We start from the raw sequence: 23,499 nt of genomic DNA, 5'->3' as shown, positions 1-23,499 counted from the left end.
ATACCGCATTACCTGAAGATTCAGTGATTTATAGTTTGGGACTGCTTCCCAGCATCCAGGATAGGAGTTGGTTTCTTTTAGTGTCAGACTGTGAGTGATTGGCTGATGAGGAGATGGACTCCTTGAGTGACCCACAGAATATAAATAGAATCTGTAGACACCTCTCCTGAGATATTGGGGACCTCATTCTTCATGTGGTAGTTAGTAAAGCTGTGCACAATTCTTCTGACCAGGGACAGTGTATAGGAGAAGTTTAGTTATGTGTGCGTCTTGGGGGTCAGAGGGTTCCAGACATTGATCATAGAGGCCACAGGACTATTAAAGGATGTTTTGTCATTATAAAGTTTTCTTCTGTGGCTGACGATGTACCTTGTTCTATTGTTCATTGTATTTTAACTGCTTTGTTGGTCAGATGTTATTTACAGCTGTAATATTTTTCTCAAAATTTGAATAAAAAGAATGTGACACAAATAAAATAGAAAAATATAGATTTTGAAAGGTAACTCTTTCCCCAGGTATCAAACCAATGCCTTGCCTGGTTTCTATAACAGTGGGGAACAGCATAGCACAACACAACCAAATCTGGATCTTTTATTCATTTATTGCTAACATTGAACAGAGAAGCAGAAGTGATACACAGGTGAATGTAACTACTATTGTAGCAATTTTCAAAAGCTCACTTACACGGGTAAAGTGCATTTACACGTGTAAAACCCAGTTTCAAGCGTGTAAATGCATTTAAAAATAAAGCCCTAAGTGAATAACTGTCAAGGCAGTGAGCCACTGAGGAGATCTCACACTGATCAAGCAGAGGGCCCTGATTCATCTGTGGAATAAGAGCAGACAAAGCAGAATCTGGAAAATCTTTCATTCTATGCAGTTTGCTATTGGTAGCATCCCCTCCCCTATGTGGGCGCCTTTACTGCCCTCATTATTGCTCTCACAACGCTGCATGCAGCCTTAAATTCTCTATGAGCAGGAGTGCGGCTGGGTTTATTTCCCTGTAACATCTTCCTGCTTCACAACCAGGTTGAAGACAGAGGCCCCATTCCATATGCCCAAGATGGTGGTTTCAAACCCAAAGCGCGTGCGAACCTTGGCACAGTACGGCACATCAATCTGCGCCCTCTGGATCACGGCGGTTTGTTTAATCGATTTACCAGAAGGCACCACAAAGTTCGAGGTCTTGCTGAACTCGGTCTGCAAGGAGAAAGCAGTCAAATATCAAATCTTTTGCCCAGGGCTTGCATTGCCTCAGAGCTCAGTAGTTCTGAGAGATGAACTTATGCAGTTCTTTCATTTTAAGAAGATATTCACAGCAGGGCTTCTGGGAACTGCTCTTTACCATTCCCGTATACAATATTTTTTTTAGCTTTCACATAGTTATAGAGGTAAGTGGTCGTTTCATAAAGTTTAAAGTTATCATCCAGGTTAACTTTATTACTATTTTTTAAATCACGAACAACCATCATCCCCCAATATTTTATTTACTATTTATTCAAAAATGAATTTTTGTAACTTTTTTTTTAAATAATTTGATTAAATCTTGTCAAAAATGAATTTTTGTCAAAGACAGATGGAACAGTCCGCCGCTGCCAACAAGGAACTCTTCGTTCTTCATACAACTGAGATCTAAGTAGTTCATATGCATTCTCCCACAAACATCACGATTGTACTTAGCTTTTACTCAATCCACATTGAAAGATGCCGAAAGATGTAGTCCCTTTAAATGAGGATGTTACGGATGGGTGTACAGGTTCGCCATTTTTGAGAAAAGAAAGTCATTGCAATGCGGAGCGGGCAGTTTGAAATTATGAAAGAAATGAACGGACAAGATTAATGATCTGCATTCTTGAGTTGAGTGGAGCGGTGGGCAAGAGTTTTTCCCCTGATGAAGATTTTCTTCTAAACTTGGCCATGTCGGGCTAACATGCTGCCATGAATGGATGTTTCAAGATCTTTCAATGTGGATTGAATAAAAGCTAAGTACAATCGTGATGTTTGTGGGAGAATGCATATGAACTATTTAGATCTCAGTTGTATGAAGAACGAAGAGTTCCTTGTTGCCAGCGGTGGACTGTTCCATCTGTCTTTGACAAAAATTCATTTTTGACAAGATTTAATCAAATTGAAAAAAAAATATTACAAAAATTAATTTTTGAATAAATAGTAAATAAAATATTGGGGTATGGTGGTTGTTTGTGATTAAAAAATAGTAATAAAGTTAATCTGGATGGTAACTTTAAAGTTTATGAAACAACCACTTTCCTCTATACAAATTTTATTTTGTAGAAAAGAATTTTTGTCTTGAAGAAAGAGTTTGGAATAATGTTGGTAATCTAGGTTGGAGATTTATAGGTTGATGGAAGACAAGAAGAAAGGAAAACAAATGTAAAAACATTTTTGATGTGGGTTGTTGATTTTGGTATTTGTAGAATTACCTACATTGGTGGATCTTGGGTTGGTGTGTTACATAGTGTTCCACAATTGGTGGGAGGTTTTTGCATCATGGACACGTGGCGTAATGTTTTCAGCTACACCTCTGATCAGATTGTAGATATTAAGAAACAAACATCATTATTCTTGGATCTCAAATGAAACACAACAATGGGCTGAACTTTTGAGATTAAATAAAAAGCTTATTAGGTCTGAATTGCACGGAGTGACGTTAGTGGAGTATATCAAGCAGGAGATCATTCCCAGAGGCTTAAGAATGCATAAGATTCCTATGCTGTTTTTCGAAGATAACGAATTTGTGAACCCTTGGACTGCCATCTTAAATAAGTGTTCTTTAGATCTGATGCTCCTTATAGTTAATAGGGTGCAGAAGTGTTTGACAGAATTGGGACAGCAGATTGATGAAGATATGGGACAGCAGATTGATGAAGATATGGCAGCTGAGATTCAATACCAAGAAGTGCAAAGTCATGCATATGGGGAGTGGAAATCCAAATGAACTGTATTCGATGGGGGGGGGAGAAGGCTGATGTGCACGGAGCAGGAGAGGGACCTAGGAGTTATAGTGTCTAATGATATGAAGTCTGCGAAACAATGCGACAAGGCGATAGCAAAAGCCAGAAGAATGCTGGGCTGCATAGAGAGAGGGATATCGAGTAAGAAAAGGGAAGTGATTATCCCCTTGTACAGGTCCTTGGTGAGGCCTCACCTGGAGTACTGTGTTCAGTTCTGGAGACCGTATCTACAAAGAGACAGAGACAAGATGGAAGCGGTACAGAGAAGAGCGATCAGAAAGGTGGAGGGTCTTCATCGGATGTCATACGAAGAGAGATTGAAGAATCTAAATATGTACACCCTGGAGGAAAGGAGGAGCAGGGGTGATATGATTCAGACCTTCAGATACTTGAAAAACTTTAATGATCCAAAGACAACGACAAACCTTTTCCGTCAGAAAAAAATCAGCAGAACCAGAGGTCACAAGCTGAGGCTCCAGGGAGGACGACTAAGAACCAATGTCAGGAAATATTTCTTCACGGAGAGAGTGGTGGATGCCTGGAATGCCCTTCCGGAGGAAGTGGTGAAGTCCAAAACTGTGAAGGACTTCAAAGGGGCGTGGAATAAACACTGTGGATCCATCAGGTCTAGAGGAAGTGTATAAAGAGGAGGCAGCAAAACACTGCACGGAGCGGCAGTAGCCACAGAGGCATTCACGGAGCGGGATGCCAGTGGCCAGTGGTTGGTGTTCCACCTTCACGGAGCGGAAGGATGGAGGGCTGCCATCTCCAAATTAAAAAAACCCCCCCAAAAAAACCAGGGGTGGGCAAGAGTATGTAAAATTAACGAAGAGTTCATAAGCTATAGGTATTACCAATTATTAGGCTTATTCAATATTTGTTGATAGATAATGTGGCTTTCAATGCATACTTCACTTTCAATACATATCCAACATAGCTCTCTGCTTCAACGGCAGGGGAGAAGAAAAACTAATACTTCACGCATATCCAGCATAGCTCTCTGCTTCAACGGCAGGGGAGGAAGACCAACACTTCACTTTCAATACATATCCAGCATAGCTCTCTGCTTCAACAGCAGGGGAGAAGAAAAATTAATACTTCATGCATATCCAGCATAGCTCTCTGCTTCTACGGCAGGAGAGAAGTAAAACTAATAGTTCACGCTTATCCAGCATAGTTCTCTGCTTCAACGGCAGGGGAGAAGAAAAACAACCAATAAGGGCTGAATAACATAGTCTGGGTAAACAAATAAGTATGGGTGTAGCTTGCTTATTGCGGCGGTTACTACCCCTAACTAATCAAGCTTGATATTTCACTTGGATGCAGCTCCATCACTGCTCTCTGCATTAATGGTGGGGGTGAAAGGGAAATAGAACCAAAGGTTACTAGGAGCCAAGAGAAACAGATAAGTATGAGAAAAAAAGAAGTGTGAAGCTTGCTGGGCAGACTGGATGGGCCGATTGGTCTTCTTCTGCCGTCATTTCTATGTTTCTATTTTTCTATGTTTCTGAGAAGGCTTTAAAACAGACAGCAGAGTTGAATAATAAGATAACGGAGTTTGACAATAAACTCATTGAATTCAAAAATTCTTTGGATGAGTTCCGGAATGGGATTAAGGAGGTCAAAGTAAAAAAATTCAAATGAAATCAAGGGGACTATTCGAACAACAAAGTATATAATTGGATGGAAAAGAAGGGGGTAGAAAAAGGGTAAAGGAAGTTACACTTCACATTTTCGTCTGGAGACAGCTCTAGTGGGTCTGATGAACAGGAGGAAGTGGGGGTGATAGAGTCCCGGGCTTCAAAGTCTTTTTTACAGGAGACAGGAGGTCAATTAAAAGGAAAATGGGATCAGCGTCAACAAGGGAAAAAGAAGGAGTGCCGGAGCTGAGATATACGAGAGGACGCGACAACAAAATTACAAAGGTCAACATCTGTAGTCAACCTTTCAGAGGTTGCTTTAAGCCCCATACAGGAACAAGTATTAGACAATGGGCTGTCATTTGTGCCAACAAACTTCCACAATTCGTTTGAGAGCAGGATTGCATTGCATCGGTTTATTAGAAAGTTAAACCGATGATTATTTTTTCAGGGAGGTCCTATGACACAAGATCAGTCAATAGTGAAATCAAGATAGAATCCACTGGGTCCATTTGGCCCCTATGTGATAACATTTAAAGAGTTGGTACTGAGGGATATTGAAGCTTTTGAATGATTAAACCATAAAAAAGTGTTTTGTAATCTATCGGTTGAACAGCGAGAAGCTTTACAATCGTTGGCAAATTGCGAGGAGTTGGTAATTAAACCTACTGACAAAGGGGGGGCAATCGTGGTTCAAGACAGGACTACGTATGAAAATGTTATGTTAAACCATTTGAATGATCGGATGGTGTATGATAGGATACATGATAATCCTACGATTTTTTTGAGGGACAAGGTGAAGGAGTTAGTGGAAGCCACTAAGGGTTTGTCAGACAAAGAAAGAACTTTTTTGACAGTGAACCATCCAAAAATTCCTTTGATCTATGGACTTCCTAAAATACATAAAGATTTGAAGAAGCCTCCTATACATCTCATAGTGTCGTTGCAAGGGATGGATTTAGAGCCACCTGCAATTTTTGTTGACCAGTTTCTGCAACCAATAGTTAAACAAAAAGCTTCATATCTCAAAGATACCATACATTTTTTGAATCTTTTGGCTGAAATAGATTTGGGGGTGGTCCAGTCTTATTAGTTACTATGGACATAGCTTCACTATATACTTGCATTCCCCAGCAGGCGGCATTGGATATTGTGAGGGAAGCGCTGGAACATCATCAGGGACCATCTAGGATATTGGTGAATTTTTTGACTGCCCTTACAGAGTTGGTATTGTTTAACAACCATTTTTGTTTTAAGGAAGATTATTTTCATGAAGTCCACGGTGGGGTCACCACTTGCACCGTCATTAGTGAATCTATTTGTGTCTAACTTTGAAGAAAAGTACATTTATGCTTCTCAGTGGTGGTCAAAGATCATTAAATGGCATCGCTACATAGACGATGTGTTTATAGTTTGGCAATCTTCTAAAGAGTCTTTAGATGAATTTATGGTATGGATAAATTCTTTGGATAAGAATTTACGGTTCACACACCAGTATAGTGCGCACTGCATTGCCTATTTCGATGTCTTGGTAAAAATTCAAGATCAGCAAATTACAACGACGGTAAACAGAAAACCGACAGATAAAAATAATCTCCTACGTTATATTCACCATGCCACTTCATTTAAAAGAGGATTACCTGTCTCCCAATTCTTCAGGATTAAATGGATATGTTCCTCAAAAGAGGAGTTTGAGGTTCAAGTGGGAGTATTGATGGAGAGGTTTAAAACTCGAGGGTATCCCTCCAAAGTGATTCGGCAGGCGTATAAAAGAGCGAGATTTAGTGACCGGACACAGCTGTTACAATATCGTTCTCATAAAGAACAAGACTGATTGGTGAATGTACTACAGCAGAGTACTTCAGCTCCCGCCATAATTGCTTCTGTTAAGAAACATTGGCATGTGCTGGGCTTACATAATGCATTTGTGGAGATTTATTTATTTATTTATTTATTTATTTAGAGTTTTTCTATACCGGTATTCGCGATGGGAATTGCATCATGCCGGTTTACAATTAACAAGATGTGACAAAGGGGATATAATAAGAACATTAACAGGTGCTAAAAGAAAAAGTAGCAGTTACAATGAAACAGGGACATAATACAACTTGGAACAGTGAAGAGATGATAGTAATTTAACAGAGAGAACAAATTGCCAATTAAAAGGAGTTTGTAAAGTTATAGAATTGGCAAAGTTGTTGATTACCCTGTTAGGGTAATCAGATGCCTATGTTTGCCACTACACATAGCCCAAATATTCGAGATAAGGTGGTGAAGGGGCTGAAGGCTAACATGAGCAGCAAAGTTAACTTGCCTTGAGAAGGAGGACATTTGAAATGTGGAGTCTGTACGGTGTGTGAGAATGCCATTGAAGGCGATATTTGGGTTGAGCCCAATACTGGTTTGAAGGTGAGCCATACTTGCTGGACTGATTGCAATACAAGCAATGTGATTTATGCAATCATTTGCGGATGTCCGAAAGTTTATGTAGGATGGACTAAGAGGGCTGTGAAAATATGATTGATGGAACATAGGTCCAGAATTAACAACAAGGTATTGACAGCACCATTGGTCAGACACTGTATTGAGCAAGAACACAGCTTTGCGGACTTTAAGTGGACTGTGATCGAGAAAGTGGATAGTACAGCGTCTTTTGCGGATATGGCATCGCTGTTGAACTATAGAGAACAATTATGGATTCATAAACTTAAACAAGAAGCCCCATTTGGATTAAATGACCAGGTGGACTGATTATCGTTACTTTAATTGGATGGAAAGGGGGAGACTATTCTCTATTATGTCAGGATGGTGTCACATGATGTAGTCCCTTTAAATGAGGACGTTACGGATGGGCGTACAGGTTCGCCATTTTTAAGAAAAGAAAGTCATTGCAATGCGGAGCGGGCAGTTTGAAATTATGAAAGAAATGAACGGACAAGATTAATGGTCTGCATTCTTGAGTTGAGTGGAGCGGTGGGCAAGCGTTTTTACCCTGATGAAGATTTTCTACGAAACTTGGCCATGTCGGGCTAACACGCTGCCGTGAATGGATGTTTCGGCATCTTTCAATGTGGATTGAGTAAAAGCTAAGTACAATCGTGATGTTTGTGGGAGAATGCATATGAACTATTTAGATCTCAGTTGTATGAAGAATGAAGAGCTCCTTGTTGACAGCGGTGGACTGTTCCATCTGTCTTTGACAAAAATTCATTTTTGACAAGATTTAATCAAATTAAAAAAAAAAGTTACAAAAATTAATTTTTGAATAAATAGTAAATAAAATATTGGGGGATGGTGGTTGTTCGTGATTAAAAAATAGTAATAAAGTTAACCTGGATGGTAACTTTAAACTTTATGAAATGACCACTTTCCTCTATACAAATTTTATTTTGTAGAAAAGAATTTTTGTCTTGAAGAAAGAGTTTGGAATAATGTTGGTAATCTAGGTTGGAGATTTATAGGTTGATGGAAGACAAGAAGAAAGGAAAACAAATGTAAAAAAACATTTTTTGATGTAGGTTGTTGATTTTGGTATTTGTAGAATTACCTACATTGGTGGATCTTGGGGTTGGTGTCTCAAATAGTTATAAGCAGCCAAGGCACTGGGTTCACCCGTACAGTGCAGCAATTACACTCTTAAACAGCAGCAGTCCAACAGCATAGAGGGACCAGGATCAAGGAGCAGTAGGAGGCTGGAACGTTTTGTTTCTTTGTTTTACCAAAGCATCACTAATTCTGGTGGCTGTGAGCATTATTGCAAAATGTGGTAATAAGACACAGAAGGGGGCCTGGGCTTTAAGTATTGATTTTGTAAGAAGCAAAGTTAAAGTTGGGAAGGCCTGAAATAGCCTACAAGCACAGGTGGTGAAAGCCATCACATGGTAAATTTTGGGCATGTTTGGGACAGATGTGCAGGTGGCCTCTGCTCTTACTGGCATCAGTAGCATGGGATCGTCTTGGTGTTTGGGTACTTGCCAGGTTCTTATGGCCTGAATTGGCCACTGTTGGAAACAGGATGCTGGGCTTGATGGCCCCTTGCTCTGACCCAGTATGGCATTTTCTTATGTTCTTAGGTACACATCATGAGCTGGAGGGGAAAGCTTGTGTTGGGTTGCATAAGGGGTTTTAGGTGCATTTACCCAAATTAGATTAATCTCTACTGGGCAAACTAGATGGGCCATTGTGGTCTTCATCTGCTGTTAGTTACTAAGTTTCTGTGTAGTGCAGAGTCCTAAGAGCCATATTAATCCAACAAAACCTGGGAATCTTTTTGTAGGCACGAAAAGATCTTCTGGTACATAATCTTAAGACTACACAAGTCTCTTCATCTGAAGGAGGAACCAATGTGGTCTCTAAAGCTCATCCACTTCTAACCAGCTTTCATGGTGTAACAGGATCCCACTCTTCTCTGCAGTATTTTTTAGAGATGTGAATCGTGTGATCGATCGTCTTAACGATCGATTTCGGCTGGGGGGGGAGGGAATCGGATCGTCGCAGTTTTGAGTTTTAAAATATCGTGTAAATCGGGGGAGGGCGGGAAAACCGGCACACTAAAACATCCCTAAAACCCACCCCGACCCTTTAAAATAAATCCCCCACCCTCCCAAACCCCTCCAAAATGTCTTAAATTACCTGGGGTCCAGTGGGGGGGGGGGGGGGGTCCCGTTGTGATCTTCCACTCTCGGGCCACTGGTGCGTTGATAGAAATGGCGCCGGCCTGACAGGGCAAAGGTAGCGCCGGCGCCATTTTGGTTCCTGTCCCCCCGACGTCACGAGCGTAGGAGATCGCTCCCGGACCCCCGCTGGACCCCCAGGGACTTTTGGCCAGCTAGGGGGGGCCTCCTGACCCCCACAAGACTTGCCAAAAGTCCAGCGGGGGTCCGGGAACGACCTCCTGCACTCGAGTCGTGTTGCCGTACTGCAAAATTCCCCCGATTTACGATTTTTGACGATAAATCGGGGGAATTCCTATTAAATATCGCCTCTAACGATTTTTGACGATTTAAAATATATCGGACGATATTTTAAATCGTCAAAAAACGATTCACATCCCTAGTATTTTTACTTTTAAAAGGTCAAGGATATTTTCATTTGATTGTATTGTGCCACATTGGTATTTATGTAGATTCTTTTGTGGCTTAATATAATCAAATAAATTAATTAACATGTTTAAGATGTAATATATTATATTCATGTGACAATTGCATTGTGCACCACTTTGAGGGGGTTTTTGACTTGATTTATCAATTTTTAAGTTTTAAATGTAATTTTACTTAATTGCGAGGACTCAGTAAGAATTCCCATTTACTGTTCAACAGGCAGTGCAAAGAACAGAGGAAAAGTACTTGAGCTAAGCTCGCAGGTAATCCTACCTTGTATCCAGCTCAGGATATTAACATTCAGCTGAAGAAACGTAGAAATATTGAGCTGAGCTGATAGCTAAGCACAGCCTGCACTGTGCTTAGCATACTATATAGTACAATGCAGGGGGTGCAGAAGTACCTGAGCTCATTGTACTACAGTGCAATACAGAGAATGCAGAAGTACCTGAGCTCAGCATACTACAGTACAATGCAGGGGGTGCAGAAGTACCTGAGCTCAGCATACTATAGTACAATGCAGGGGGTGCAGAAGTACCTGAGCTCATTGTACTACAGTGCAATACAGAGAATGCAGAAGTACCTGAGCTCAGCATACTACAGTACAATGCAGGGGGTGCAGAAGTACCTGAGCTCATTGTACTAAAGTGCAATACAGAGAATGCAGAAGTACCTGAGCTCATTGTACTACAGTGCAATACAGAGAATGCAGAAGTACCTGAGCTCATTGTACTACAGTGCAATACAGAGAATGCAGAAGTACCTGAGCTCATTGTACTACAGTGCAATACAGAGAATGCAGAAGTACCTGAGCTCATTGTACTACAGTGCAATACAGAGAATGCAGAAGTACCTGAGCTCCGCATACTACAGTGCAATACAGAGAATGCAGAAGTACCTGAGCTCATTGTACTACAGTGCAATACAGAGAATGCAGAAGTACCTGAGCTCAGCATACTACAGTACAATGCAGGGGGTGCAGAAGTACCTGAGCTCAGCACACTATAGTACAATGCAGGGGGTGCAGAAGTATGAGCTCATTGTACTACAGTGCAATACAGAGAATGCAGAAGTACCTGAGCTCAGCATACTATAGTACAATGCAGAGAAAGAAGAAGTACCTGTGCTCATTGTACTACAGTGCAATACAGAGAATGCAGAAGTACCTGAGCTCATTGTACTACAGTGCAATACAGAGAATGCAGAAGTACCTGAGCTCATAGTACTACAGTACAATACAGAGAATGCAGAAGTACCTGAGCTCCGCATACTACAGTGCAATACAGAGAATGCAGAAGTACCTGAGCTCCGCATACTACAGTACAATACAGAGAATGCAGAAGTACCTGAGCTCATTGTACTACAGTGCAATACAGAGAATGCAGAAGTACCTGAGCTCATTGTACTATAGTACAATGCAGGGAGTGCAGAAGTATCTGAGTTCAGCATACTACAGTACAATACAGAGAATGCAGAAGTACCTGAGCTCATTGTACTACAGTACAATACAGGGGGTTGCAAAAGTACCTGAGCTCAGTATACTACGATACAATACAGAGAATGCAGAAGTACCTGAGCTCCGCATACTACAGTGCAATATAGAGAATGCAGAGGTACCTGAGCTCATTGTACTACAGTGCAACATAAAGAATGCAGAAGTACCCAAGCTCATTGTACTACAGTGCAATACAGAGAATGCAGAAGTACCTGAGCTCATTGTACTACAGTGCAATACAGAGAATGCAGAAGTACCTGAGCTCATTGTACTACAGTGCAATATAGAGAATGCAGAAGTACCTGAGCTCCGCATACTACAGTGCAATACAGGGGGTAGCAGAAGTACCTGAGCTCAGTATACTATAGTACAATACAGGGGGTTGCAGAAGTACCTGAGCTCAGTATACTATAGTATAGGGATGTGAATCGTTTTTTGACGATTTAAAATATCGTCCGATATATTTTAAATCATCAAAAATCGTTAGGGCCACGATACAATACCAATTCCCCCGATTTATCGTTAAAAAATCGTAAATCGGGGGAAGGGGGAGGGCAGGAAAACCGGCACACTAAAACCCCCAAAAACCCACCCCCGACCCTTTAAATTAAATCCCCCACCCTCCCGAACCCCCCCCCCCAAATGCTTTAAATTACCTGGGGATCCAGCGGTGGTCCAGAACGGCGGCGGTCCGGAACGGCCCCCCCAATTGAATCCTGTTGTCTTCAGCCGGCGCCATTTTGCAAAATGGCCGCCGCAAAATGGCGGCGGCCATAGACCAAAATGATTCGACGCAGGAGGTCGTTCCGGACCCCCGCTGGACTTTTGGCAAGTCTTGTGGGGGTCAGGAGGCCCCCCCAAGCTGGCCAAAAGTTCCTGGGAGTCCAGCGGGGTTCCGGGAGCGATTTCTTGCCGCGAATCGTTTTCCCGCTGAACGACCTCCTGCAGTCTATCTCCTGCCGGCACCATTTTCCGTACGGAAAACGATTCGCGGCAAGAAATCGCTCCCGGAACCCCGCTGGACTCCCAGGAACTTTTGGCCAGCTTGGGGGGGCCTCCTGACCCCCACAAGACTTGCCAAAAGTCCAGCGGGGGTCCGGAACGACCTCCTGCGTCGAATCATTTTGGTCTATGGCCGCCGCCATTTTGCGGCGGCCATTTTGCAAAATGGCGCCGGCTGAAGACAACAGGATTCAATTGAGGGGGCCGTTCCGGACCGCCGCCGTTCTGGACCACCGCTGGATCCCCAGGTAATTTAAAGCATTTGGGGGGGGGGGTTTCGGGAGGGTGGGGGATTTAATTTAAAGGGTCGGGGGTGGGTTTTAGGGGGTTTTAGTGTGCCGGCTCATGATTTTAACGATTTTCACGATAGTTTACACACCCAAACGGCAACAATACGATTCCCTCCCCCTCCCAGCCGAAATCGATCGTTAAGACGATCGAGGACACGATTCACATCTCTACTATAGTACAATACAGGGGGTTGCAGAAGTACCTGAGCTCAGTATACTATAGTACAATACAGGGGGTTGCAGAAGTACCTCAGTTGAGTTGACTTCATTTAATTTCCAGGTGTGAGTGGTGCTTGTATTCAGAGTGATCTTGGTGCCACCATCAGCTACGAAAGGGATGGAAGCTTTGATTGCTAGTTCAGTCCCAGCGGTCACCGTGAATCCATGCTCATGAGTAAAGGAGCTCTCAGTTTTGATGGTTTTCTTAAATCTAACAAACACACATATATCGGTTATCATTAAGGAGCTGTTCTGTTATTAGTTTGAAGTGGTGAATCTCTACATGAAAGCCTTGCTAAGTGGCACTGATGTTATTTTGTAAGCCATGGCAGGAATATTCCTCTATACTATACTTCTCAGGTAACTTGAGCCTGGTCCCTTACAGTGCACTGCAGACAAGGAATATTTTGTATTTCTAGACTGCCTTCTGAATTTTAGCTCAGGGGAGCTTACATCATTTTTTTCAGGTATGATAAGTCCTTTATCCCAGGACAAGCAGGATGCTAGTCCTCACATATGGGTGACGTCATTCACGGAGCCCTTAAGCGGGAAAAACTTCTGGCAAGTTTCTAGAAGCTTTTAACTGGCTGCCTGAGGCTACTGAGCATGCCCGGCATGCCATGATATTCCCTGCCACAGGGGTCTCACTCCAGTCTTCTTTTTTCCGCGCTGCTAGCTGCATCGCGGTTTATAGGAGCCCTGTGAGTTACCTCACAACGATAAAGTTCATATTACGTTTTTTTGCCCCTTACGGATCTCACTCGGTCTGTCACCGGCTGGTGACAAACACCATATACTTTTTTCGATAAAAGGGAGTCCGAATTCATCGACGGATGTCGACGGAGAAAACCTCAGGATTCAAAAAATGTCCGGCCTGCAACCGGACTATGTCGATTACGGACCCGCACGTCGAGTGCGTTCGCTGTCTGGGAGGAGACCATGACATCGCATCTTGTGCCCAATGCCAAGAAATGACGGTGAAAGGTAGGAAACTTCGCCATGAAAAGATGGCTCAGATTTTTCAAATTCAGACGTCGCCGTCTCCCACGACTTCGACTAAATCCTCACCGGTGGGCATATCGAAAAAGATATTGATAAAGAAAAGGATCCCGGAGGGTTCGGGGGATGCCTCTTCGCCATCACCATCCGTGGCATCGTCAAAATCAGTATCTGAAGTTCGCCCAAAACATAAACACCGTAGGCACCATTCAATTCCTCCATTGCCACCGCCGGAGGAACCGGTATCTAAACAACGGAAGCTATCATCGACCTCCGTAACACCCGCAGGGGAATCGATGCCATCGACTTCTGTGACAGACTTAACCGCTTTGATTAAGCAAATTGTCACTGATGCCCTCAAAGAGAAGATACCGGCGTCATCGCCGATGCCGACCCTAGGGTCGATGCCGACCGCCGGGTCGATGCCGACTTCTCAGTCGATGCCGGCCACCGGGCCGATGCCGATGGACCAGTCGATGCCGACTATCGAGTCGATGCCGTCCTCGATCTCGATGCCGGTGCCATCATCGATCTCGATGCCGATGCCGGCTACAGCGTCTGCATTAACAACCCTGTCTATGCCGATAGATTTCCCGAGCTGTTTTTCAGCGATGCCGGCTCCTCAGCCGATATCAGCAGCCTCATCGTCGATCCAAATGCCGGGGCCATCGATGGAATCCATTATTTCACAAACCTCGATATCCACAATGGCTTCCAGGCCCATCTCCTCAATGATTCCCATTTCAATGTTTTCTTTCCTAACTTCCTCGATGCCAACTACTTCACAGTTAACACCTCATTACACCCTAGCTCCATCTAGAGCTCCTGTACAAGGAAAAATCTTATCATCAAAGAAGGCATCAGGAAAATCTAAGCACACTTCCACGCATGCTCCAGAAGTTTCTTCTGAAAAAAGATTGCATGCCATGCTGACAAAAAGGTATCAGGACCTTTTAGCATCCTTGCCTACACAGCCTGAAGAAGAAAGGGAAAGTGAAGTCAGTGATGGTTCACCTGACAATCAAGATCCTTTACAAGGCCCATCTGGGGTGTCACCATCTAGAAGGCTGGAACATCATCAATACCAGCCCCCAACAGACACATGGTCGGATACACAATCGGAGCATTCTTCAGAAGATTTTTTATCAGAAGGTACTCCGCCTCAGGCTAAGAAACAGTCCCCTCCTGAGGACTTATCGTTTTCCTCTTTCATCCAGGAAATGTCAGAATCCATCCCTTTTCAGCTCCAAGCTGAAAAAGATGAAAGACAACAGACACTGGAGATACTACAATTTGTAGATCCCCCAAAACATAACTTGGCTATCCCAGTGCATGAAGTGCTACTGCACCTTCAACAAAGAATTTGGGAACACCCATGTACAACACCTGGCGTAAACAGGAGAGTGGACTCCACGTATTTAGTTCAAGCAGCCCCAGGTTTTGAAAAACCACAACTTCCACACAACTCATTAGTAGTAGAATCTGCTCAAAAGAAATCACGCAGATCCAGAACGCAGGCCTCTATTCCTCCAGGGAAAGACAACAGATTCCTAGACCTTATGGGAAGAAAGATTTACCAGGGAGCCATGCTGAATTCCAAGATTGCTGCATATCAGCTGTATATGACGCAGCACCAGAGAAATCTCTGGAAACAGATAGAAGAATTTCTCCCATCCCTGCCTCAGCAACAACAAGAGGCAGCACAACAAATTGTGCAAAAGGGTCTAGATGCTGGAAAGCATGAGGTACGAGCGGCGTATGATGCTTTTGAGACTTCTTCCAGAACTGCAACATCTGGCATTAGTGCACGAAGATGGGCCTGGCTGAAGGCTTCGGACTTACGTCCCGAAGTACAGGACAAACTAGTGGACTTGCCTTGCCAAGGTGATAATTTGTTCGGCACAAAAGTGCAAGACGCTGTTGCACAGCTTAGAGAACACTCTGAAACATTAAAGCAGCTCTCCACTTTGTCACATGACACTGCATCTCACCCTACCCGCAAGCCGCCACGTAGGGACACAAGACGTCCTTTCTACAGGCCAAGGAGATATTACCCTCAGACCTCTAGATCACGGCCTACAAGACCTCAACAACGTCCTCAGCAACGACAGCAACGAGCTGCAAGGCCACAGCCTCCGCCCCAAACAGCTTCCACCTCTGGTTTTTGAAAGCCATCCCAGAGAGCAGAGCCAACCAAACCCTTATCCAGAATTACCAGTAGGGGGAAGAATTTCCCAATTTTACAACGAATGGGAAAGCATTACAACAGATCAGTGGGTCTTATCCATAGTTCATCAGGGTTACCACCTAGACTTCACAGCTCCCCCTCAGGAGTTTCCACCACAAAACTCCTATCTCGAACACATTCCTCAATTACAAACAGAATTATCTACTCTTCTGAAAGCAAAAGCTGTGGAACACGTACCACACTCTCAGAAGGGAAGAGGATTCTATTCCCGGTATTTCCTCATTCCAAAGAAAACCGGAGGCCTTCATCCCATTCTAGATCTCAGAAATCTAAACAAATTTCTAAGGAAAGAAAAATTCAGAATGGTATCCTTAGGCACCATGCTTCCACTCATACAAAGAGGGGATTGGCTTTGTTCTCTGGATCTCCAAGGTGCATATACTCACATACCTATATTCCCACCTCATCGCAAGTACCTAAGATTCAAGGTGGGACACCAGCATTTCCAATACAGAGTCTTACCATTCGGCCTCACCTCAGCTCCCAGAGTATTCACCAAATGCCTAGCAGTAATAGCAGGACATTTGCACAAACAAGGTGTTCATGTGTTCCCTTACCTCGACGATTGGCTAATAAAAAGTCAGTCACAACAAGGAGCACTAACTTCTCTACATTACACAATACAGTTACTTCACAGACTGGGCTTTCTCATCAATTATCAAAAATCCCACCTGCAACCGTCTCATCTACTCCAATACATAGGAGCAGAATTGGACACAAACCTTGCACGAGCTTTTCTTCCAGAAGACCGTGCACAAACACTGTCCCAGTTGGCGTACTCCATGTCCACACAACCACAAGTGACAGCTCATCAGTTTCTGATCTTACTAGGCCACATGGCTTCAACGGTTCACGTCACTCCTATGGCCAGACTTGCCATGAGATTAACCCAATGGACTCTTCGATCACAGTGGATCCAAGCCATTCAACCACTACATTATCGGATCCAAGTAACCCACCAACTACGCTCCTCGCTACACTGGTGGACAATCAAGGACAATTTACGCAAGGGCCTACCCTTTCAAAAACCGATCCCTCAAATAACATTAACTACAGATGCATCCACCTTGGGATGGGGAGCTCATGTACACTCTCTTCAGACTCAAGGAACTTGGACAAAACTCGAAGCCACATATCAAATCAATTTTCTGGAACTTCGAGCAATCCGTTATGCACTGCATGAGTTCAAGGACTGCCTTTCACACAAGACTGTACTAATACAGACAGACAATACTATAGCCATGTGGTACATCAACAAACAGGGAGGTACGGGCTCGTATCTCCTCTGTCAGGAAGCTGCACAAATTTGGGACTGGGCCTTGAACCACTCAATGTTCCTACAGGCCACTTACCTAGCAGGGATTCAAAATGTCCTAGCAGACCGACTCAGTCGCCAGTTCCAACCGCACGAATGGTCTCTAAATCCCTCTATTGCGAACAAAATCTTCCAACGTTGGGGACAACCATCAACAGAACTTTTTGCGTCACATCTGAACCACAAGGTGGACAACTTCTGTTTTCTGCGCACACAGAAGAACCAACCAGCCAAAGACGCCTTTGCTCGCCCTTGGAACTCAGGCCTACTATATGCTTATCCTCCAATATCGCTCATCACCAAGACACTGGTGAAGCTACAACAGGACAAGGGATCCATGATCTTCATAGCCCCATATTGGCCTCGGCAAGTATGGTTTCCCACACTGCTAGATCTGTCAGTCAGGGATCCAATACACCTGGGAGTAGCTCCCAATCTCATCACTCAGGATCAGGGTCGGTTACGACATCCCAACCTTCAATCCCTATCCCTGACAGCATGGATGTTGAAAGCCTAATCTTACAACCACTCAATCTTTCAACTAATGTTTCTCAAGTGCTTATAGCTTCACGAAAACCTTCCACGAGAAAGAATTATTCTTTCAAATGGAAACGATTTACTTTCTGGTGCAAGCAAAACAATATCGATCCTTTCACTTGCCCCACAGCTTCTCTTCTAGACTATTTGTACCATCTATCAGACTCTGGTCTCCAAACATCATCAATCAGAGTACATTTGAGTGCAATCTCCGCTTATCATAACAAAATAGGAGATGCACCTATATCTACGCAACCTCTCGTCAGTAGATTCATGAGAGGTCTAACACACCTAAGACCACCAATTCGGCCCCCAGCTACACAATGGGACCTAAATCTGGTCTTAACAGGACTAATGCGTTCTCCTTTCGAACCCATAGATTCCTGTGATCTTAAATTTCTCACATGGAAAACTATTTTCCTCATAGCCATCACATCTGCTAGAAGGGTTAGTGAGTTACAGGCACTTGTCACGTATGAACCTTATACAAAGTTTCTCCATGACAGAGTGGTTCTCCGAACACACCCAAAATTCCTTCCTAAAGTAGTTACGGAATTCCACTTAAATCAAACAATAGTTTTACCCACATTCTTTCCAAGGCCTCACTCTCACCAAGGCGAAAGGGCTTTACACACTTTGGACTGTAAACGTGCATTGTCCTTTTATTTAAATCGCACTACGTCTATCAGAAAATCCAATCAGCTTTTTGTCTCTTATGACCCAAATAAGCCAGGTAAAGCAGTGGGAAAGCATACTCTATCCAATTGGTTAGCAGATTGCATACAATTTTGCTATGGAAAAGCAGGCCTTCCTCTTCAGGGACGAGTAAAGGCACATTCGGTAAGAGCAATGTCAACCTCAGTAGCACATTTTCGTTCAGTGCCAATCATTGACATTTGTAAAGCAGCAACATGGAGTTCCCTTCACACCTTTGCAGCTCATTACTGTTTGGACAAGGAAGGACGACAGGATGCAGCCTATGGACAATCTGTCTTAAAGAACTTGTTTCCAGTTTAATCCCAACTCCTTCTACATCCAATCTGCTGTGATCTTCGGCTGACTCATTTCTTCAACAGGGCATTCCGGTTACCTGCATGGACAATGACTCAGCCTCTAGCTTGCTAATCACCCATATGTGAGGACTAGCATCCTGCTTGTCCTGGGATAAAGCAAAATTGCTTACCTTGTAATAGGTGTTATCCCAGGATAGCAGGATGTAGTCCTCACGGAACCCACCCGCCACCCCGCGGAGTTGGGACTCAGACTTTATTAATTTAATTTTACTATCGCTTATTGCTACATACAAGACTGAAGTGAGACCCCTGTGGCAGGGAATATCATGGCATGCCGGGCATGCTCAGTAGCCTCAGGCAGCCAGTTAAAAGCTTCTAGAAACTTGCCAGAAGTTTTTCCCGCTTAAGGGCTCCGTGAATGACGTCCCCCATATGTGAGGACTACATCCTGCTGTCCTGGGATAACACCTATTACAAGGTAAGCAATTTTGCTTTCTGCAAAGAGTGTACATTCTTAGTGAGTATTTGAGGCAATAGGAGATACAGAAGGAATGTCAGTGGGAGGAGTGGGATATGAACCCTGGTTTCTCTGCATGGCAAACCATTGATCTAGGCCATATTGAATTGCTAAGAGGATTTGTGTTATATGGCTGTAGTTTCAGACCTAAATTTGTCTCCCTCAGAAAGTTGCCTTTATTCCAAGGTCAAACACTGGAGCCCTATCGAGCAGAACTTTCAAAGCCATTTCCCAGGCTGAAATTTGCTTTCCTTATGTGCACATTAAGATTAAGGGAGTAAAACAGAATGCATACATGGGATATTCAAAAGTGTGCGCATTATTTACCCTTTCAGTCTTCAAGACTAGCAGGTGAAAAGTACGTAGGCGTACTGTACATGAGCTCATTTTCAAAGGGAGATTACTCGGGCACTTTGTCTTTCATAATCAGCTACTGCACATGCCCAGGTTCTGGAAAGCTAGCCTTTTAACATTCTCGATATTCACTAGGATGTCAGTGTTTCATCAGGAGATCAGAGAACTGTGCTTGTGATACTAGGGCAGAGTTCCTTACAGTGGGAGACCTCATGCTGCTTTCTACATGAAGGAATGGGAACATCTCTCTACTCCAGAACCTGAACTGGGGATTCTATCACCGCAGACTAGGAACATTTTAGGACCTGATCTAGGCAGAGTTTGTAGCTTTAGATATTCTGAACTGAAAGAAATGTAGAAATGAATACTCAGGATTTCTAGCATGTCAGAATTACCAATACATACGAGAAGGTGGAATCCATGGGAACGGTGCTGACATTTTCATAGGTTTGCTCCTCTAAAAGCTCCCTCTCCATTGAGGTGATCCTTCCTTCCTTGACCTGGAAGTCCAGGCTCAGCATGCTGAGAATGGTTTTATCTTTGGTGAAAGCCATGATTTTATATTGCTGGTAACCGTAACCCAGACACTGGGCCTCATCAATCCAGGAGCCTTTAATTGTGGAGGGAGACTTGCCCCTGAATATCTTCCCATTGCTTCCCACGCACCAGAGATTTCTATCTGGGTGGAAAGAGATGAAATGACAATAGCTTGTCCACCCATACCCGCCAACGACTTCACTTGTGTCGTGCCATTGATCTGGGTGATCTGGAGGGCTCCTCCTCAGAAGCTTCCCGTGATTATCAACTGCATACAGGAGACCATCAGAGTCAAAAAACAGAGCATAGAAGTAATCCCATGCACTGCTTCCTACTCTTGTTGCCTGCCCATAAAGCCAGGACACGTTCTCGTTCTGTGGTGGGGGCCCTTTGAAGAAGGCGCCATCTTTTGTGGAGGCATAGAGTGTGCCATTAGGATGGAAGAGGATGATACGGAACTTGTTCCAATCAGTTTTCCCCACACGTTTGGCTTCCTTCTGGAACCAGTCCTCAGAATGGCTGCTCGGCAGAGGTCCTACGTACAGCTCGGATCCCCGCACAGCGTACATCTCTGCTTCTGGGCTGAAGAAGACATGGCTAACGTTGTCTAGCTTCCCAATATCAATGCATCGATCATAAAAACTATCGTTGTAATCTGCTGGAGGCAAGCCAATCTTACAGTGATTAGAAGAATCCACAGCAAACAGAATGGTTCCTAAAACCCAAAGGAGAAGCAGCATCACTGAAGAGCTCCACATAGCTCCTCTCATTTTGGTAAAATACACTTAACCCACCAGAATGTAATAACAAAATACATATGAGGAGAGTATCTACAGCTTATAAAAAAAATCAAAAGATCTTTTAACATGTATCAATAAATCAAACAATAAAGGCATAACCCACTACCATACATTTATGTATGAGGATTTTACTTGGTTGTTTCTGTTTTTCGTTTTGTTTTGTCTTTTTTGAGCTGGAAAATTGTATGTTTTAAGTTGTTTGATTTATATATATATACAAGCCATTAAGCCCATTAAAACGGGCTACATTACATTTTTTTTCAGTCCATTTTCAAACACAGCCCCTCTCACCTCCCTTCTCACCTCCCCTCCCCCCTCCCCTCCCTCTCTCCTCCCCTCCCCCTCTCCCCTCCCCCTCCCTCTCTCCTCACCTCCCTCTCCCCTCTCTCTCCTCACCGCCCCCTCACTCTCACCTCCCCTCCCCCCACTTCCCCCTCTCCCCTCCTCCTCTCTCCTCACCTCCCCCCTCCCACTTCCCCCTCCCTCTCCCACTCTCACCCTCCCTAACTCTCACCCCCCCTAACTCTCACCACCGAGTTCACAGCTCCTCCCCGCCCCCTCCCCTCACCACAGAGTTCGCTGCTCCTCGCTGCCGCCGCCCCCTCCCTCCCTCACCACCGAGTTCGCTGCCGCTCCTCGCTGTCGCCACTGCCGCTCCTCACCGCCGATAGAGCTCCTCGCCGTCGCCATGTTTTTTAACAGCTGACGCTCCGCTTGACCGACATGCTTGCCCGCACATGCGCGGTAGAGCTGCTCTCTACTGCGCATTTGCGGCACGTCGGTCAAGCTTCATTTATCTAGTTAGATTGAAAAATGCTTTGTATATATATTGTGAATATAATCTGCAAGTTAAATAGTATGAAATTATATATATGATTGTAGTATTATTAAATTTTGTTTGATTTATGATTAAAGATTTTTTGATTATTCCTATTTATTTAACATTTTTTTGTGCCACCCGATAACAAAAGCAGCTCACATAAGACTGCATTCATAATAAAAGCAGAGAAAACTTAAAACAAAAATGGCCTGCTCTTTAACCACTGTCAGGAAAAGCAGGCTGGAAATGATCTGTCTTCAGCATTTTTCTAAACGATTTCACCCACGTTATTAACCATTATGCAAAATCTCGCTGCATGATTGCTCCGCCAGGCCTTCACTAGTGGCACGCCATTGCTTACCTGTGAATGAATTTAATCCAGTTTAAACTACTTACAGGGATGGTAACTTTCAAAGGGGCACGTGGGACGCACATGTACACGTGTTTGTTGGCCCTCACCCAGGGACATGGTCATTTTATACCATACTGGGGGGATATTAAAAGCCCATGCTCGCCAACGCCATTAACATTTTTCCAATTCATTCCCAGTTCGCCCACGTAGGGGACAGAGCGCCCAAACCCCCTTAGTTTAACTACCTCCTTCTCCCCTGTTAGCCCCTGCACAGTCCTGCCGCGCTACTTATCTTCATTTTATGACTGACATCATCCGCAGCAGGAGGACCTGGAGCTCGCCTGTGCGCCTAAGTATTTACGCACTAATTTCAACGGGAAATCCAGGAGCGCCCATTCCCTACCCTTTTTTTGGAACTTTGCATTTGTGCGTGCAGCGGCAGATATGCGCATACTCGGGTGGCTTTTAAAATGCACTCAGCGCGCACCGGCCAGCAGATTTGCGTATCCCCTAATCGATGCACGCATCAGGCTTTTAAAATTCACCTTTATGGTTTTTGGTTGCATGCGTGGTTATGGCCAGAATATTGGATAAGAAACTGACATGGTATGTGACAGGGCATTTATTAAGGTCTTCACAAGGTCACCACTTGGAAGTTCCTAATGCAATCAAGCACACACCACGAGCCAAGAAATCGGGATGCACAGTACCCAAGAGCCTCGCGTTTTCAAAAATTGAAGGGCTGTGGAGGCGGGGCAGACCCTCCTTTCTAACAGTATCTCTCCCTCTCTCAATCTCCACACCAGTCTCTCTTTTTCAATCCCCCTATCCGCTCCCCTCCAGTCTCTGTCAGTCTCATTCTGCTCCCTCTAGCCTCTCTCTTAATCCCTGCACAAGCCTCTCTCAGTCCTCCCACCCAGTCTCCCCGAGTCTTTCAATCCTCTCATCCTGCATGGAGAAGTAGTTACTGCCCTTAATAGAAGGCAAGGGGGTAACTTCCATGGAGCGGCAGTTACTGCCCTTAACAGAAGACTTGAGGGTAACCTGCATGAGTGGCAGTTACTCACTTAACAGAAACATGGGGGTAACCTGCACGGAGCGGCAGTTACTACCCTTAACAGAAACATGGGGGAAACCTGCACAGAGAGCAGTTACTACCCTTAACAGAAACATGGGGGTAACCTGCACGGAGCGGCAGTTACTACCCTTAACAGAAACATGGGGGTAACCTGCACGGAGCGGCAGTTACTACCCTTAACAGAAGGCATGGGGGTAACCTGTATGGAGCGG

The 23,499-nt window shown here is 44.1% G+C and overlaps 1 protein-coding gene across 1 annotated transcript in view; it reads right to left on the bottom strand.

Moving 5' to 3' along the window:
• Window positions 1–581: 581 nt before the first annotated feature.
• Window positions 582–23,499, bottom strand: part of LOC115091454 (tachylectin-2-like) — a 29,992-nt gene continuing 7,074 nt past the window's right edge. Inside the window, exons 2-4 of the mRNA XM_029601674.1 lie at window positions 20,106–20,952; window positions 12,748–12,928; window positions 582–1,200 (exon numbers count right to left, since the gene is read on the bottom strand). Of these exons, the coding sequence (XP_029457534.1) occupies window positions 994–1,200; window positions 12,748–12,928; window positions 20,106–20,952 (1,235 nt within the window). The 3' untranslated portion in view covers window positions 582–993. The remainder of the gene's footprint in view (window positions 1,201–12,747; window positions 12,929–20,105; window positions 20,953–23,499) is intronic.

The sequence above is a fragment of the Rhinatrema bivittatum genome, chromosome 5 (genome assembly GCF_901001135.1).
Source record: "Rhinatrema bivittatum chromosome 5, aRhiBiv1.1, whole genome shotgun sequence".
In the NCBI taxonomy this organism is placed as follows: domain Eukaryota; kingdom Metazoa; phylum Chordata; class Amphibia; order Gymnophiona; family Rhinatrematidae; genus Rhinatrema; species Rhinatrema bivittatum.
This window is presented reverse-complemented; position numbering and strand designations above follow the sequence as displayed.